The sequence below is a fragment of the Chelonus insularis genome, unplaced genomic scaffold (assembly GCF_013357705.1).
Source record: "Chelonus insularis isolate UGA/USDA-ARS -01 unplaced genomic scaffold, ASM1335770v1 contig_160_pilon, whole genome shotgun sequence".
Classification (NCBI taxonomy): domain Eukaryota; kingdom Metazoa; phylum Arthropoda; class Insecta; order Hymenoptera; family Braconidae; genus Chelonus; species Chelonus insularis.
This window is the reverse complement of record NW_023276401.1, coordinates 832447-852923: the sequence shown is the minus strand read 5'-3', so window position 1 is coordinate 852923 and position 20477 is coordinate 832447. Positions and strand designations below refer to the sequence as shown.

At 26.9% G+C, this 20477-nt stretch overlaps 1 protein-coding gene and 1 long non-coding RNA gene across 4 annotated transcripts in view; both read left to right on the top strand.

Moving 5' to 3' along the window:
• The window catches only part of LOC118064083 (uncharacterized), a 31004-nt gene extending 27054 nt beyond the window's left edge, over nt 1-3950 (top strand). Inside the window, exon 3 of the long non-coding RNA XR_004690021.1 lies at nt 3681-3950. This is a non-coding gene — a long non-coding RNA (uncharacterized lncRNA). The remainder of the gene's footprint in view (nt 1-3680) is intronic.
• A 4-nt stretch (nt 3951-3954) lies between these two features.
• Nucleotides 3955-20477, top strand: part of EcR (Ecdysone receptor) — a 38706-nt gene continuing 22183 nt past the window's right edge. For 2 of the 3 annotated variants that reach the window (XM_035078460.1, XM_035078459.1), the window contains exon 1: nt 4455-5214. In XM_035078460.1, coding sequence (XP_034934351.1) covers nt 4455-5214 — 760 coding nt within the window. Of the gene's footprint in view, nt 4256-4454; nt 5215-20477 lie in introns of those variants that run through there. The other variant, XM_035078461.1, reaches the window with a different exon arrangement.

The window sequence follows — 20477 nt, the reverse complement described above, 5'->3', positions numbered from 1 at the left end:
TCTTGAATTTATTGATCGCGTCTACAATCTTTGCTAAAATTTCTCACATAATTGTTGTCACGAAAACAACTCTTGGATTGCATTATGCTATTGTCAAAATGCATTTTGGAATTTTATGTTCAAGAAAAAATTTTTTTAGATTTAATTGTTTGAAAAATATATAAAGTTTATGATATATCAAAATATCTAGATATTAATATTAATTTTTTTCTTTTTTTTGAGTAGTGATGTTCAGAAATATTGACTTCAGTTGAATTTTTTAAATGATATTTAAACTTTTTCCAATTAATTTCTTCAAAGAAATCCATTCCAGAAAATATCATTACTGTCAATCACCATCCTTTCAAACTGACTTCTTTTTCCCTTTATTTTTACGACAAGACATAAAATTTTTGTACTTTCTTGAATTATTTTACGGAGATATTTTTTAGATTTCTTCGTGTTTGAAAACTTCAATAAACTTTCTTCAGTAAATATATCATGAGTTGAGTTGAAATAGAACTTATCAGCAGTTATAAATTTTATATCTATATGACGAATGTTTTTGAACTGAATGGAAAATTAGTGAATTTAGTTTTTCAAGATAAATATGCTATTCTTTAAAAGTATGTTTAAATAATCATATTACTAGTAATTGATTTATTTTTCAAAAACATTGTAGGTAGTAGCTTTGAATAACAGCTATACTCCAAATGTCAAACTCTTCATGCAAAATTAAATAGCTTCAGAACGATGAACATTTGCATGTTGGAAGTGCTTTGAAATGCTTATAAACTATTCAAATAATATTTTATTGACAATTTTGGCATTTTTAATTACCAAGAAATATTTATAATTATTTTATGGGCTTTTGCTGAAAAACAAATCTTTCCTGATCATTAATTAGTAACAACCTTTTAAATATTTTGCAGTAAACAAGAATTTGTAAATAAAAATTTATTGTTAACAAAAAAATTACAGTGTTGTTATTAGTTTATTAGAATGAAAGTAAATACTTTTATTTTATTTACCACGGTTTATTCAAATCCAAATAAGATTAAGTCTTCCATCATGGAAGTCTTAAAATTTATTCTATAATTGAACATTCAACTTATTGATCAGTTCAAATTTGTCTCTGTAGTACTTTGAGAAATCTTTATCTGAAATTTTTATAATGGTTATGAGAGAATTTTTCTCCAATTTTGATGGTTTTTTGAGTTTTTTATGCCAAAGGGGTGAGTTTTGATTGAAAGTTAAAATTTCCTATGGACAATTCTGGTCTCTTTTGATTCTACAGACTCGGTTCTATTATAAAAAAATTATAAATTAAATTTTTATAATGGTTTTAAGGGTTTGATGTATGTTATGTGTTAGGTGTTCTTTCGTTTTTAATTAAAAGGGTTGTTTTGGGGTTATTGAGGGTTTCCCGACACCCCGGGGATGTTTAATTCGCTTTGTTTTATTTTTTCTAATCTTTAGGAACCTATCAGAGCTAACTTTTTTATGGTCCAATCATTTCGAAAGTTTCCGTTCTAAGAACGTTCGGAATTTCAGTTCCATTTTATCTGGCCAAAATAAATCAAAAATTACTAAATACATGATAGATATCATTTACTGAATTACAATGTTTTACTACTCCAAAAATATTTAAAACTTCTACAAAACCAACAACAAATATTGCGTGATATAAAGCATATTAATATTTGTTTATTTCGAGGCCATCATAATTTTCGAGTAAACTAATAGAGTTATTTGCTTCATAAAAAAGCCAGAATCAACTAAATCAAAATTTTTTTTTCTACTGATGAAAGAACTTTATTTCCAATAAATTAGTTAATAAATTACTGCTGAATGAATAAATTCAAATTTTTATGTTGAGGTAGTTTGGTATTGACAGAACTCACAGTTGACTACCCTTTTTTTTAAATTTTTAAAGTTATGCAAAAATATATGAGCTCTCATGACTGTCCTTATTCAAATTTATCAGAAATAGATGATTTATAAAAAATTGGAACAATTAACCCACAATAAAAAACACTTTGATGTAAAGAATATTACTTGAAATGTATTCAAGATCAATGTCAACATGATTCATCACACAGTTTTTTTTGAAATTTATGATTTAAACATTGTAACTCGGAATCTATCTTTGTTTCTCCACCATATTTGCTAGGAAAAAATAGCGGCAATGCTAATCAAAATAATTTATATGAATTAAAATTTTTCTTTTATCTCTAAAAATGATAAAAAACCACTACTGTTTTGATTACCAATCTGTGGATGCCAAACTACCTTAGATTATTTTAAATGCTGTACTCTAGGTATGCTAAATAATTATTCTTATTGACATGTATCTCGAAAACGATTAAAAAAAAAATCTCCAATCACTTACAATAGACTTGTGCTATCAAGTCAGTACATATCTGTTAAGAATAATTGAATTCACTCACATAATAAGATTTAACAGGTTCATTGTTCAAAGAAAATATAAAGTGCATGAAGCAATTTAATTTTTATTACATGAAAGCTTTCAATTTTGTTGAATAAACAGTTTGTGTACATCATTAAACCATCATATAATTTAGTTTGTCTTGTATGGTTCAATAACTTCAAAGGATTATTTATATGCTATGCTGAATGTTTATATATCACCAATTTGATGATTCATAGCTGCTTCAGTGATCTATGTTCGATAGCTAATTATATATTTTATTTTATAAATTAGATAAAGGAGATAATTAGTTGAATCAGTGGCTACAAATAGTGGTGAAAATCAAATTTACCTTCTTAAACAATTCTGTTTACTTATGTGATCTCATACTGAAAAACTACACACACATTTGTGTAATCTGTCACAATGAGTTCATTCATGCTGTCTGCATAGAAAACATTTCAATTTGTACCTTTTTCTTTGATATTTTAGCCAGTGAAAATTGTACCAACAATGGTAGTTTTACCTTTCAATGATACTCGTCTCTCGAATTTCTCGAATTTTTTTTATTTTCTTTCGTAACACGAGATGCATATTTGATGTAATAATGTTCCTATGGGAGATGTTAAAATTCTGAAAGAACAATAGTATTTTTATCTATAAAATATTTTTATCTACAATATCTTGAGTGAAGAATAGTTGATATGAATTGTAAGGCTTCTCAGTTTCTTGAACGTACATATTTCAATCCATAAACAATCGAAGCTTATAAGTAGCCGTGCCGTTTCATTGATGCAGAGAATAATCCTCGATCGAGTTACTATTTTTAGGATACAGTACTAACTTTGATCTTAGTTGAATAAATAAAATTTACGTCATTGTTTGAGTAGAGCATTGCTCTTGTTTACATATTGTTTTTATTGCTATCATTAAAGTGATTTATTCATATTGATTTTTTTTTAATTATAAACTTGTAAGATAATTTGTTGAAAACAAAAAATTATGATATAAATGAAGTTTTTCATTTTTATTAAATATTCTAATTTTACTACTTCAACCTGGACTTGATTGATGGCATCTTAATCTCAATTATTTGAATGGATTATTAATCATGACAGTTTAATTACCCATGCAATTTGTATCTTCTATTTTTGTATCAAAAATGAAATCATACTCTACTGTGAATAATTAATCCCTTATTTCTAATTGCCTTTAATTCTTTAATTGTCTTAAAGTATGATATATTAATAGCAATATTTTTATGTTACAGATAACTGGAAATTTGCAAGAACTGGAGATTATGCAACAAGTTTCTTCAATTGATATATTTAAGTGATTTAATGTTCAATTATTATTCCAACAACATCATAAACTACAGATTTATTCGTGATGAATCACTCAAAATAAGTGAAACAATGAGTTTAAGTTGAATCTTGTGAAGAACCATTTTTTGAATATTATAATAAAACAAAATATTTAAAATAATTGACAACGGCTTTTGAAAAATAATAAGCCCGTATGTGAAGCTATATTTAGAGCACAGTTGAAGAATCGCGGTCTATTTTTCAGTGATGAACGTGTGAAAGTGCTTGTAAACTGAGTTGTTTAGTTTGAATAAGTTGTTATTATAAAATAGGTAAAAAAGAAAAAAAAGTATTTCAAAAAAATAATAAATAAAGGAAAAAAGTACGAGTGAAGTGAAGAAGAAAGTGAATATTTTTTAGTGATTTATAATTGAGCAGAACTTCAATAAAAATAGGATTTTCCGATTACTAGAAAGTGGTCGATGCCGTTAGGCTCGCCACGAGGAAGTAAGTCATCGTACACATGATGGAAAAAGACGAGGTGGGATCACTAGAGAGCGATACGTATTTTATTAAAGTCGGGAATTTATTTAGCTTTTGTCTGAATTGTGTTTTCATTAATATTTAGAAACTCGTTCATAATATATATATATTATTATTAATTTTTTTTTTTAATTTAAAAATAATTTGGTAATACAAAAAGGTTTAAATATGATGAATAAGACATTGAATATAATTGAATGTGCGTAGGTCGAATACATGATACCAGTAACGACGTCGAGGTCAATATGCGTGGCGCTGCTAGTGGTACCGGCTCGTCTGTTACAATCAAACTTGTACGAACGAAAGTCACGGTGACCAGCTTAGTAAGCAACAACGCGGCCGCAGTGCGGTACGATGATCCAGCGGCGGCGATCCAGAGGGAAAACAGCAACAACAATAGCGATAGCATCAGTGTCAAAAACGAAATGGGAACAGGGGACGTCACCTTGGTACCCACATCCCGGATGAGTCCATCATCGAATATGGACACGTCAGAGAGATCTACTATGGTAGCTGGACCAACGATTGCTTTAGTCAAGGCTGAATCTACTGACCACATGGCGGGAACGTCAATAGGGTCCACAGCTACATCAACTGTTAGTGGGCACATTGGCCCAGGTGGTACTCTTTTTGCTGGTATAGCTAATAGTAATAAGAGACCAAGGCCAGATGATTGGCTTGCACCTAGTAGTCCCAATTCGCGCCCAAACCTTCCTGTTCAGCATCTTGTTTATACTACGCCACAACAACAACTTGGACAAATTCCATCACCTCAACAACAGCAACAACAACAGCCAACCCCTCCACCACCAAAGCAGCAGATTATCCAGCAACAGCAGACTATGACACCTCCCACAGCTATTAGTCAACCGGGGCAACAACCAGCTAATAATAATGGATACGTCAGCCCCATGAGTTCTGGCAGCTATGACCCTTATAGTCCGAATGGAAAAATTGGTAAGTTTGGATTTCTTTTTTGCTTTTTGATGATTAAAAATCAAAAAAATGGATTACTTATCACTATTTAGGTTTATTTAGACATGTCATAGATAGACTTTGATTGAATAAGGTAAGTAAATCAATAATTGGATCAAGGCAGAGATTATTTTTAACTCAAAGACAACAATGATCACAACACATGTTATTCATGATCTTGATTGTCCATCTATTGGTTTGTTTATCTCATAATATGTAACACAATTTGAATTTTGGTTTGAAATTTGATGGCAAATAATTATTGATATTTCCTGTGGTATATAGGACATGTTGCTGTATGTACATGCATTATTAGACTCAATGTTCAAAACTTGCCAGATAGTTTCTGGTGAATGTTATGACATTATTAGGACCATCGCCCCCTCATAAAATCAAATTGCTATTTGTTCGAGAGAAATACATAGGATTTATTGGATTTTTGGTTAAATCTAGGTTTTTGAAAGAAATAAAATGAATAGCCCAATATTCATTCATGAATCTATTCTTTATTCAAATACACATAAATTCATGATTCAAAAGGCAATATTAATATTGCAAGAAAAAAAAAGTTATTAGAAATAAATCAATAAAAACACATCTGCTGAACTAGATAAAAGACAGTAAAGCTATCACAATGGCAATATCATTCATTCTAAATTTTTTTTTTCTCTTAACGCGAATCTTATTTTTCCTCTTCCTCCTACTTCCGTTCATGATTTATATTGTCATTATAAACCGACTATTTCGAGTCTTCTATAATTTTTCTTTTCCGTCACTTGACGTATTTTTGCTTGTTTCATTTTAATGTGTGTATAGAATCTATTATTTTTGGTTACTTTGTTATTCACAACACGTTATCTTTAACGATTTAAAATTTCGTCATTTTACTTCACAACCATTATTTCGGCAGCTCTGTCTCTCGACTCTTCACAATATGCGGTTAGATGAGGTTACCCTATTTCTTTTTTTTTTATTCCTATTGTTCTTTGCTGACTAGTTAATGTCAAGGCTGTATCCGCGGTTGACTTATATCATTGCCATTCTTTTGTATATATTTGGATCCAAAAAATGGCGCTTTTGTATCAGTCGAGTAAAAAAGTTGCAAAAATGGAGAAAAAAATTATTACCATTCCTTTAAAAAATTTATTGTGACTGTTTAAAATTTTTAAGCATTAAATTGGAATGCATGCACTCTATTTACTTATGTATAATTACATTTTTTTATGCTACTTAAGATTAGATTTATTATTTAAAAAAAAAAAAATGTTGAAATATTTTCTTCCATTTATCATAAAAATATATTTCAAGGTTTCTTTTTCCCATTTCAATATTTTTTATTCAAGTAAAATAAATGTTTTCTTCCTTATATTACATCTTAACTCTTCCTTCCCCTTCAGTATCACTTACTTGAACCAAAAAGAAAAAAAAAAAAATGAAAATTGATTATGATACCACCAGAGTGTGTTTGTTATAACACAACACGTCTGTATCCTTTTTTTCACCTTGAAGGATGTGATACAGTTTTTCCGATAGGATTGAATATTGCAGACAGACGATCTTTATGCTATCAAGGTCTTGCTCTCAGTTCGCAATATCAGACACGACCACTTGAAATACTTATCGTAATCGAAGTAGCTTAAGTTGGATTACCTCTTAAACCGCACACCCGTGCAAACACTATCATCTTCGGTTTTTTTTTAATTTTTTTCATAACAAGACTCAAAAAATATATACATATATCTATATTATTTGCATAATCACCGACACAGTCATGAGGGTTAAAAACACGATAATCACGTAAATCACCCACATGCTAAAAAAATCAAGATAAAATTCTTCCGACCCACATAAAAGAAAAACATTAAAATTTACGTATTAGTGTTAATGTGTGGTTTATTTAAACTGTCTCTTTTTATTACAACGAGTCTAACAAGAAGTACTCTAATTAATTGGTAGCTAAAAATAACGATTTATTGACCAATCGCTTTTTGTGTGTAGACTTGCATTCAGGGAAATAAAAAAGTTTTTTCGATCAATTAGTGGAATTTAAAGCCCATTTTTCCATGATAGTCTGAGCTTAGCATTTTCGAGTTTAAAACGAAATAAAAATAAAACATAAATTGACTATTAAGTGGAAGATTTGTAAATAAAAAAAATTCTGTTATTTATGTTTTAAAAATAATGAAGATTTTTCATTAAAAATATCAATTATTTTATTGTTTAAATTATTATTTATATTCATTCTTTTTTTAATTTAATAAGACATCTGTAGTGGTGATGCACTTCTAGACTGAAAGGTGCTGATGTTAATTAAAGAGCATTATTTGTTCTTAACGAGACTTTTATTGGATCCTAGTCAAATGATGAGTAATAAAAATGTTATCACCGGAAGATATATGAATATCCATGCATAAATAAACCTGAGGGATGATATCATTATACAGATATAAATATATAGATGATACTGTTTCATCAATTTGATAGCATTAAAGAAAAAATGATACTTTATTAGATTATATAATGATCATGTTGACACCTGAATTTTCATTTATTTAAGTTTTTTTATTATTTACGGTTGATTAATACTTTTATTATAGAATAAAGGTACGTCAGGCTTGGCATCATGACAAAAGACGAGGATTCATTATTCATGAAAGGTTATTTTAGCTATTATCTAGTTGAGATGTGTACTAGATGGTTTAATATTTAATGATATGGTGGGTGAGACAGTTTGATTAAAAAAAATCTGACTTTTACGAATAATATATTTTTATTATCTTTAAATAATAATTATTATTATTGTCTTATTAAAAAAAAGTTTAAACATCAGTAAATTGTTTAAAACATATCAGTTTTAGTTGATATTAAAAATCAAATTGTATTTTTAATATTCTATATACTTTATGCTGAATGTTTTACGAATGAAAAAAGTTGATTGTCTAAAAAAAAAAAAAATTACTGTGAAATGCACGTTGAATAAAAATGGCAAAACGACCCCCTGCTGGTACATTGAATCTTTTACTTCTTTAGGTAACCATTAACGCTATCAAAAAAATTCTTAATATGCAAAAAATAAGCTGTCAAGTTGTTTATAAAATTTATCTGGGTCTAATATTATATAAAATTGATATTAAATATGGTAGATGCATAACAAAATAATATTTCAAAAAAATAAATTAAAACATTATTTGATAAAAATAGGTACTTTTTTCCTAATTAAGATCATAAGTCTTTCACTGAGACTACTTGAAATGTTTTTTTACAATTTAATTAAACCTTACAGCAGCTTATTTTCAATTATATGCTTTTATTTTTTACTCTTTAATTATCCCTGATTAATAAATTTCGTTCCCTACGGCCTATTTATTATTATAAATAAATATCGTTGTAACTAGGCTGTTCTATATTTAAAGAATAAAATAATTGGTTATTCTTCAACTTTAATAGCTCCAAAAAAAAAGGTATGATAAATTTACCTAATGTTGTTAAGACAACATAATTACTTGAAGTATTTATTAAGTCTTCAAACTGCTTCAAGATAATTTTTCTAAAATTAACTTTCCTATGAAAGAAGTTGCAAGGTAAGAAGTTTCGATCCTATTACATTAAAGAGTGTAAGATGAAGACACTAATGTAGTAGCTGGCTTTTGACACTACTTGATAAAGTACATTATTATCAAAAATAATTGATGTGAATAGTTTATTTACTATCTGGCCAATAAATCATATTCGCCATCATAAATAAATATCATTATTATATAATATCGGTTTTACTATTTGAGTAAATGACTAGTATAAGACAAATTTATTTATAGAAGGGGTCAGAGTTCTTTTCAAATAGATGGTTTTGTTTAGATTACATTGGTCTTTCAGAAGGTTCAAGTCAAGGTACAAATTTAGATTACAATTACTCAAGTAATCTCTCTCTCTCTCTTTTCATTCTTTTGAATTCTCAACTTAATTGAGTAATACAATTGCTGTATACACTTGAACTCGGCCAAGTATCCATCTATCTAAATTCTCTACAGGGGTTTAATTCAACATCACTTAGCTTGGATAATAGCTTATATACCAAACGACAACCCAGCCACTGATGTTGGGTCGGTATCATCTTAAGTAAGGATAGGATTGATACTGCCACCTGTAGGATTTCTTTAAAGATATCCTAAATGTTTCAGCTTTATCAATAGGTGTCGTTTATATTTTTTATTTATAAAAAAATTCCCATAAATTATTCTCAACAAAAGCTAAAGACTTGTTCAGAATTACATCACATAAACCATTCATCTTTTATGCCTGCCATAATGAGATCAACCATTTCAATACATTAATCGTAATTACATTTATTTATTTCATATAATACCTTTAAAAAAATATCATACCATACTTGATATTATTTGTTCCGTTAATTATTATTGTAATAAATTCGAAATAAACATGCAAATTGTACATCTGCAGTACTTAATGATTTTATATACTTCATGGAAACATTATATTATATTATTTGTAATTAATGTGAAAAAAATTAATCATATACTGTTTAATATGTTAAATCAGGAACATTTCCAGCATATTCCTCTTATTTATTTCCAAATATTTTATGTTGATCATAAAATTACATTATTTGACATGAAAGTAAATAAGGTTTTTAATGATCCTAATTATGATATTAATTTGAAAATACAATTTATTGCATTAAATGAATGTCGATAGATGAATTTTTAATAAAAATTGGAAAAATTGATATAAAAATAAGAAAAACTGGAGAAAATTAAAGCCCTCTTTTATTATTTTTGTTTTAATAATGTTATTAAGAAAAATGTGAAATACTTTTTTATTAAGATTTTTCATCAGAGCTATTTATTTAAAATAAATAACAAAGAAATTTTTTAATAACTGGAAAATTATTATACATTTATTACTTTACTTATAATATTTTACCTTTCATCCTGATACGTCAAAATGTCAATTAAAACTTCCTTTTAAACAAAAATACATCAACAATAATTAATTATTAATCAATCAAGCAGTCATTTAATTTTCTAGTAACTGTCGGTCTTCTTAAAAGTTAATTAAAATAAATAAATTACACCGAAAGGTTCTGTACTTCATATTATATTCCACAGAATCCAGACTGTTCAAAACATCAATCAGCATTGCTTGTTTTATCCAAGTATCCACAGCTGGGTGCCCATTTTTTTTTTTATTACAAACATTTAATAAACAATATTCACTTTTAAAAATCACATGAATAATGTTCAATATTAGTATTCTCATTTTCTCTAGACATCCACAAATAAAAATTGAAGATTGAAAAATAATCTGCTTGTAACATAAAAGCGTAGATAATTAAAGAAAATTATTAATTACAATAATCCATAAGCTAGTAGTGCATTTTATAAATTTGATTAATTCATAAAAACAAAATATAATTTGGCATTTCTTAAAACAAATTTAATATCTCAACTGAAATGATTTTCTCTCGACTAATTTTGATTCCTTCTGTTTTATTTTTAATTTAAAATTAAAACAAAATAAAGGAAAGAAATATGATTTTTTCGTATGCTTATTATAATCTTTAAGGTTCGCCGAGAACAAAAAGAATAAGGAGAGAAAAGATGTTCTCATTATCATTAGTGCCAACGAAACAAGTAGAGCATTGAATCAGGTTAGACAGGCTCTTCGCTCTCGTTCTCTTATATTGCATAGTATTCTCCTTCGTCACTCTTTTTTGTTTGATACCACGTTACCAGACAGACATATAAGTACATTATAAGCAATCAGTATTTTCACATCACCAATACAAACTTACTATCATATATTATTTCATGTTAATGTATTTATACATTTCAAAGGCTTTAGATACCTGTTGCAATAAACACAGTAGCAACAATATTTAAATAGTTTTTGTCAATTTCACGACATTACACCTTACTTTTTCGTCACGTATTTGTGGCTTTCAATCATTTTGAAAGTTTTATTCGTGCGGTTTGGTAGGAGTTTGAATGTAACGATATAAAGGTCTATAAAAATCAGAAAGAAAGCTTGTAATTTAGTGTGTTTTTTTTCGTGTTTTTAACAATGATACTTGACTTGACGAGGATAACTTCCTCATTTCCATGATGCAATTATTTTTAATAATATTAATTAATGGATAAATATAATGGCATGTTCCAGAATAGATTTCAATTAAAATTATGTAGTTGAAGTTGTAAACGTTTTTTTAAACGAAAAAAAAAAAACCGAAAAAATTCGTATATCGATTCGAAAATCGATATATAATTTAGAAATGACTTCCCCAATACTCCTGCGAAGTTTCATAAGTATACTCTGACCGGATCAACCCTTTTACTCGTAGTCATAAAATTTAATTAATAATAAAAAAATATAAAAAATTCGTATATCGATTCGAAAATCGATATCTAATTGAGAAATGACTATTCCAATATTCCTGCGGAGTTTCATAAGTATACTCTGACCGGATCAACCCTTTTACTCGTAGTCATAAAATTTAATTAATAATAAAAAATTATAAAAAGTTCGTATATCGATTCGAAAATCGATATGTAATTAAGAAATGACTTTCCCAATACTCCTGCGGAGTTTCATTAATATACTCTGACCGGATCAACCCGTTTACTCTTGATCATAAATTTTGTTTATTTAAAAAAAATATAAAAAATTCGTATATCGATTCGAAAATCGATATATAATTTAGAAATGACTTCCCCAATACTCCTGCGAAGTTTCATAAGTATACTCTGACCGGATCAACCCTTTTACTCGTAGTCATAAAATTTAATTAATAATAAAAAAATATAAAAAATTCGTATATCGATTCGAAAATCGATATCTAATTGAGAAATGACTATTCCAATATTCCTGCGGAGTTTCATAAGTATACTCTGACCGGATCAACCCTTTTACTCGTAGTCATAAAATTTAATTAATAATAAAAAATTATAAAAAGTTCGTATATCGATTCGAAAATCGATATGTAATTAAGAAATGACTTTCCCAATACTCCTGCGGAGTTTCATTAATATACTCTGACCGGATCAACCCGTTTACTCTTGATCATAAATTTTGTTTATTTAAAAAAAATATAAAAAATTCGTATATCGATTCGAAAATCGATATCTAATGTAGAAATGACTATTCCAATATTCCTGCGGAGTTTCATAAGTATTCTCTGACCGGATCAACCCCTTTACTCTTGATCATTAATTTTGTTTATTTGAAAAAAAAGGGAAAAATTCGTATATCGATTCGAAAATCGATATCTAATTTAGAAATGACTATTCCAATATTCCTGCGGAGTTTCATAAGTATACTCTGACCGGATCAACCCCTTTACTCTTGATCATTAATTTTGTTTATTTAAAAAAAATGTGAAAAATTCGTATATCGATTCGAAAATCGATATCTAATTTAGAAATGACTATTCCAATATTCCTGCGGAGTTTCATAAGTATACTCTGACCGGATCAACCCTTTACTCGTAGTCATAAAATTTAATTAATAATAAAAAAATATAAAAAGTTCGTATATCGATTCGAAAATCGATATCTAATTTAGAAATCACTATTCGAATATTCCTGCGGAGTTTCATAAGTATACTCTGACCGGATCAACCCCTTTACTCTTGATCATAAATTTTGTTTATTTAAAAAAAATATAAAAAATTCGTATATCGATTCGAAAATCGATATATACTTCAGAAATGACTTTCCCAATACTCCTGCGGAGTTTCATTGATATACTCTGACCGGATCAACCCTTTTACTCGTAGTCATAAAATTTAATTAATAATAACAAAATATAAAAAATTCGTATATCGATTCGAAAATCGATATCTAATTGAGAAATGACTATTCCAATATTCCTGCGGAGTTTCATAAGTATACTCTGACCGGATCAACCCTTTTACTCGTAGTCATAAAATTTAATTAATAATAAAAAATTATAAAAAGTTCGTATATCGATTCGAAAATCGATATGTAATTAAGAAATGACTTTCCCAATACTCCTGCGGAGTTTCATTAATATACTCTGACCGGATCAACCCGTTTACTCTTGATCATAAATTTTGTTTATTTAAAAAAAATATAAAAAATTCGTATATCGATTCGAAAATCGATATCTAATGTAGAAATGACTATTCCAATATTCCTGCGGAGTTTCATAAGTATTCTCTGACCGGATCAACCCCTTTACTCTTGATCATTAATTTTGTTTATTTGAAAAAAAAGGGAAAAATTCGTATATCGATTCGAAAATCGATATCTAATTTAGAAATGACTATTCCAATATTCCTGCGGAGTTTCATAAGTATACTCTGACCGGATCGACCCTTTTACTCGTAGTCACAAAATTTAATTAATAATAAAAAAATATAAAAAATTCGTATATCGATTCGAAAATCGATATGTAATTAAGAAATGACTATTCCAATATTCCTGCGGAGTTTCATAAGTATTCTCTGACCGGATCAACCCCTTTACTCTTGATCATTAATTTTGTTTATTTAAAAAAAATGTGAAAAATTCGTATATCGATTCGAAAATCGATATATAATTTAGAAATGACTATTCCAATATTCCTGCAGAGTTTTTCTAAATTATATATCGATTTTCGAATCGATATACGAACTTTTTATAATTTTTTATTATTAATTAAATTTTATGACTACGAGTAAAAGGGTTGATCCGGTCAGAGTATACTTATGAAACTCCGCAGGAGTATTGGGGAAGTCATTTCTAAATTATATATCGATTTTCGAATCGATATACGAATTTTTTCGGTTTTTTTTTTTTCGTTTAAAAAAACGTTTACAACTTCAACTACATTTAAAATTATATTATTATTAATATTCTTTTTTAAAAAAAATTTTATTTTTAGAATGTATTCATTTTTATTGTAAATAGAAATAAAATCATGACAACTTCTTTTAAATAAAAATAATAATATACTTCCAGACAGAAACTAATAATTTTTTAATCAAGTTTTTTGTTGTTGTTGATTGCACAATAATTATCAATAATTAAAAATAAATTCAGTCAATCCATAAGTAAAAAGGTTTTTTAATCCTGGAAAAGTTTTTTTTTTAATTTAAATTTATTCAAAAAAAAAGAGGTAATAACGAAAGTGTTATTTTTATTTAGTATCTTACTTGGATTATTAATACGATATTTTCAATCATAACTTAAATGAAAAGATGGCTGACAACGTCTTAATGATTTTGAGTAATTGAAAAAATAAAATATAAAAGAGCCAATATTATTATGGTGTCCTTCTTGACTTGTTTTGCACACTTTTTTCTTTTGTTACAAGTCATATGTATTTCTTCAAAAGTTTGTCATGCGAAGTTGCTATCCTTGGGAAGAGCATTGGCTCACACACATGTGTATTATCTTGTGCTTTGGTGTTAATATTTTTTAAACCAAGTCGCTTGATCAAATTACTTCACTTACAATATATGTTTGTAGAGATATTTCTATTTGAATATATTTTTTTTACTATTATTTTTTTTACAAACTAGATATTATTATTATTTTAAAATCGTTTATTTAACACGTATAAAACAAATTACTTGACTTTCTATATCGGTTTCTTTTATGTTTTTTCAACTTCGAGAAAATGGAATATAGAATTATGTGAACATGTAAAATACCTGTACAAGTGTGCAAGTCATATAATCTATACTACATAATAACAAGTAGAGTTAACTGAAGTGTGGGAAAGTGAGGGATTTGGCCTCGAACTCAGACCTCAACCTTTTCTTTTAACTCGCGAGAAATATGGTACAGAAAATGTATAGAATTTTATTTATCATTTTTCGATATTATTTATCAAGTGTTAATCGATTTGAGATAACTACAATTTTATTTTTTTATTTTATATAAATTAAATTATTATGTTGATGAATGGTTTTTATAAACAACATAACATGTGTTGTAATAATCGAAACATATTATAGTAATAACATTTGTAATTACAGCAATTTAACAGAGAAACTACAAGTCAAAATAATAATTTATTACATCATAATAAAATCAATGTACTCCAAAAATAAAAAAACAGAAACATGAGTGTTAATTTCTGACGCGAAAAGCAATGATGAGTTTGATATTTAGATATGGATATTGTTGTTAAAGTTCATTGAAATATGAAGATAAATATGCAGCTATTCATTCTTTAACTCTTACCTTATCTTTATTTTAAGATGAACATGAAAAAATAAAAATGATTAATCAAGTGTGAGATGTAAGGAAAGGAAAGAATTTCCGTCAAGGCAATCGAAATGTCATGTGAGTGATAAAAATTTGCTGAGATGATTAAAAAGTAAAATTAATGGAAGGGATTATATGACATCAGTTGAGCTGATAGTTATTTTTATGTAAGATTATTTGTAAAAAAATTACAAAGTTAATTGATAAGCAAAGAAAATCGGACTAATTTCTATAAAACTTCAGTTAAAAAAATGAATTGGAAATATATTTTGTTGATATAATAATCCAAGACAGGAATTCTTTATAGAATTATATAAAATGTCTCGTATGAGAGAACAAATCGAAGAAAATTCAATTCAAGTTGTGTCATATCTAAAGCTTAATGTTCTTAGAAGTTTTCTTCAATAAATTGATTGATTATAATTATTTCCAAATTTTATAAAAGTTTAATTATCTTTATTAATTCAAAAAGTTGCAGAATCTTTTATTAAAACAGACTCTTAATCATAAAAGTTATATAATCAGATTCTTGAAGACATAAAAATAGTACTTGAACATTCACGACCTTCTGGACATTTTTTTTCTATTTAAATAAATCATGCATAACAACGTTCATGGATCACACTTTTTTACAACCAGGCAGTGATAGGTAGAGAAACAATATCTGTATTCATATAAAAGAGTATTGCTTAATGTTGGACTTTTATAGAATTGTTCTAAGCACAGAATCGATAGATTCCAATCACGAATAAAATATTTAATTGTTCTTTGTTGGCATGAATTTTGTATGCAGCATGATATTCGTGACAAGTTGAAATTAACTGGAGATCTTAGAAGCTTATGAAGACACTAGAGTATTATCAATACTCTGATTCTATTAATTTCATTCTACTTTCCGTGAAATTTAGTTTAGGAGGAAGATTCATGACAACTTGGTAATTATTTATATGTGAGAAAATATTTAAAATGTGAGTAATTTAAAGTTAATTAGTGGAAGAACTTTATGATCATAGAAGTCTAAAGAAGGAATATATATATTTTTAAATTTTCCTTATGAGAAATACAACACCAAATTGAATGTCGGAATAAATTATTGTACGAGAAAGTTTCATTTATTACAGATGTTTTAATAGAACTTTCAAATGCTACTCGTTATTTCTAAGAGTGGTAATATCAGTCTCATAATTGGGTACATAATCGACCCTTTTTTACCTTTCACATCAATTTATTTATAATCATTTTTCACGGTATTTTTACAAATATGGATGATAATTGATACCATTATTCATCTTCTCATATAAAACACATTTATTATTAGTAAAAAATTTACATTGTAAAAATAAACCTGAGTAAAATAGCTATTGAAATTCAATAAAACAATTAATACTCAAATATTACATTTCAAAATATATTGAATCTTACATTTTAGATGAAATAATAATTTTTATATTAACATTGTTGATGATAAATAATTACTGTCAAAATTAAGAAAACATTTTGTTTAATTTAATCAAAAATGATTAATTGAATTATCATGTGGTATTTGTGGGTATGTATTATATAAGATATATTGATTTAAACTCAAGTTTGAGAGTGAATTGAACAATGTTTACTTAAGTTATTCATATAATTTATGAAAATATTATTCTGAGCATGAAGAATATCAATAAGTGATAAATCCAATTTGCCAGCTTCAAAGTGAAGTTTAATATTCAAAATCAATCCATAACTGAAACTAGAAATTAGGATCATGTGAATAATTAAAGTTTTAATATCATTATAAATGAATCAATAATTCAATTACTTTCACTATAGTTAGATCATGATATTTTATTATATTCTCACAAGATTACTGATTTAATTTTTAATTTTAATATTTTAAAATAATTTAAGTAAACTAAGGATATTTTTTAAAAAAAATTATTTATAAAGAACTAAAAGTATCAGACCTTAAAAATGGCAATACGTTCATTAAAAATAATTTATTATAAAAAAGAAAATTGAAAATTAAACAACACTTGATTTATGACGAAAAATATTTCAACAAAAAATATCACCATTTTGCCTTACATAATTTTAACATTTAAATACTTGTCTGTTGAAAGTGACATAATTTATTAGACACTTTGTTAGGATTTTATTCATTATGTATCTTCACCATTGATGACCCTGACTTATGATCTGTGAAGTGACTTAAAAAAGCACTTCCCCATCTCTTTCTTCGATCATAATTGCGCAGGTCAGTGATGTGTACGCCCATACGCGAATTTTCTAAGCTTAAAAAAGAAACTATTATTAGACGAGGGCTTCATTTAAAGAATTCCAAGTTATACATAGTATAAGATTTTTTTCGAGAGGATATTATCTTAATATATGGATATTAAGATAATATGTATTACACATTAATAGTCTTTCATCTACTCATAAATTTAAAACAATCAAAATTCGTATATCTATTTAATTATTATTTAAATTATCCTCTTAGAGATTGATAAATGTAATTTAGCCACTAGTATCCTGAGAAAAAATCCTCTTCAGTGAGTTTGATATTTAATTCATTGAAAATTTACAACTGTAGTACGTAATACAAAACTCCCACAAGGTTAAAAAATGATTAGAAGAATTTGATTAAAAATAGAAAAAATCATAGATTAATGTTGTATTCATTAGAATAAAAAAAACATCTGTTTTGATAGTCAGACTAGAGAATTTGAACATGATATTTCTATCAAAAGTTTGATAATTAATCTATCTAGTAAATTTAATAGTTAATTTTTAGCTTATCAGACATAAATCTCGACAAGTTAGATTTTAATATTTATTGACACTTGGAAATCGACAAGAAAGAGTGGCTAAGAAAGTATATTTAAATTAAATGGTACTAATAAATTATCTAAATATTTTTAGCACCAGATAAATATTTGGAGTACTTGAGAGATATTATTTTGCTTTAAAAAGGTGGAATAAGTGGTTCAATTCCAAGTATTGAGTGCAAGAATATTTGAGTTTTTGGAGAATTACAATGTAGCATACGTAGAGTCAATGTTTTTGGTTTAGATAGTTGAGACTAAAAAAGGACAGGTCGGTGCTTATATGTCTGTCTTTGTCATATCACTATGTTTTTCTCTCTCTCAACCCAACCTAGTGCAAGTTTTAGTGTGTAATGCACGGCTGAATAGCTTTCTTAGGCATTTGGAATTTTCTTTCATTCTTGAATATAATTTTCCAAAAGGAAAAGTTGAAGGTATTATTTGGATTACATTTCATTTTTTTTTTATTGTGTTTCATAGAAATGAAATGGGGTTATTTTTCCATGAATCATGGTTGAAACATGTCGACTATTTTTTTTTTCAAACGAGTTTAAAAATTAGAATTGCTTTAAATTTTAAATGTAATACATAGTTATTTAAATTAAGTTCATCGCCGTTGTCTTAGCCTTGATTCATGTGTTATCAAGGTCATGGCTGCTATTTTCTAATAAAAATAAAGTCCAGTGTGGTCAAAGAGATGTGCTAATTTTTGAGATAATATTTCTTTGACCAAGATTTTTTTTTAACACTGGAACTTTTTTTTATTTTATTAATAAAAATTGAAATAAATTTATTATTATTGTTATTATTATTTTCATTTTTAACATCTAGATTTTTTTCCACTTTTTCTTGAGATATTTAATAAAATAACTCAGCAGTTTTTTTTTTCTTACGTCTCCCGCTGTCCACCTTTATTTTACTCTACTAAAAAGGTAAACAATGAAACTGGTGAAATATTACGAAAATTATACTCTTCTTGAATTAACCCTCATTATTTTTGGGCTTTCAGTAAAAGTATATCGGTCAAGTATGAACTTAAACAATAATGTGTTGAGTATTCTTCATCTTAGGATCATCAAAATACTTGACTTGGTATTTCGAATATTAAATTTTTTCATGTCATGCATTTTTATTACTGGACATAAATTTAGTTAAATAAAAAAAAAACTAATAGTAATCGATAGTCACATATCTGTCATATTTATTTGAAAGAATTTTAAAACAAGTGCAAATAATATAATTTCAAAAAATGTTATTGAACAATATTTTTTTTTACAATTTACATAAAAGTGTATAGAGAATAATGCATCTAAAAATTTATTTTAGTTTTTACTATTGATGAAATCCATCTGAAAAGAATTTATGCATATTTTTCATCTCTTTTATAAATAAAACTGTTGCAGTGTATTAAACATGTTACCGAGAGTAACATTTTTTGCTGGTTGACATGATATATCCCCTTTCAATAAAATAAAAAATAATAAACGTCATTTTATTCCTTAAATGTAGTTCTTACGTGAAAGTAAAATGGTTGGTTTTACTAAACGAACTTGTTTTATTTTTCAACATAAAAATAAAAAATATCTAACGTAACGCTTTTTCCTCATCCGACAACTTTATCTATTACAAGCAAGACACCGTTATTTTTTAACATAAAAAAAATCACAACTAACAATTATCTTAATTGTTATTAATAAAAAAAGGAGAATATAAAACTTTGCAATAATAAATTTTACAAGTTTGAGCAGCTTCCGTCTTTAAAGTGTGGCCTAAAAAAGTTAAAATTCAAATTAGGTCATTTTTAAAAAGTTTAATTTCAAGTTAAGCTAATGTGGTTATTAACTATAGTTATTCATGCAAATGATCCATATCTCAATAAAAAAATTCCAGTTTATGTGGGAAATAAAAAATTAGAGCATTAAAATGTGTGCTTTCTACTGAAAAAAATTTTTTTATGGATTCACTGATTACAACGTAATTATATGATTCGTCCACCCTTTTGTTATTTGTACATATTTACAACCCACAATTAATGATGATTTCAATCTTCAGGAACCTTTTTAGGATTGTGGAACATTACAATATATGTCAAGGTCAGGTTGCGAATAAATACATTAACTATATAAGCTCATAATCTGTATATCAGACTCTTTCATCTTCTTTCTTTTTCTCTTTTTGTTTTCTAATAAATAAAAAAGGCGTT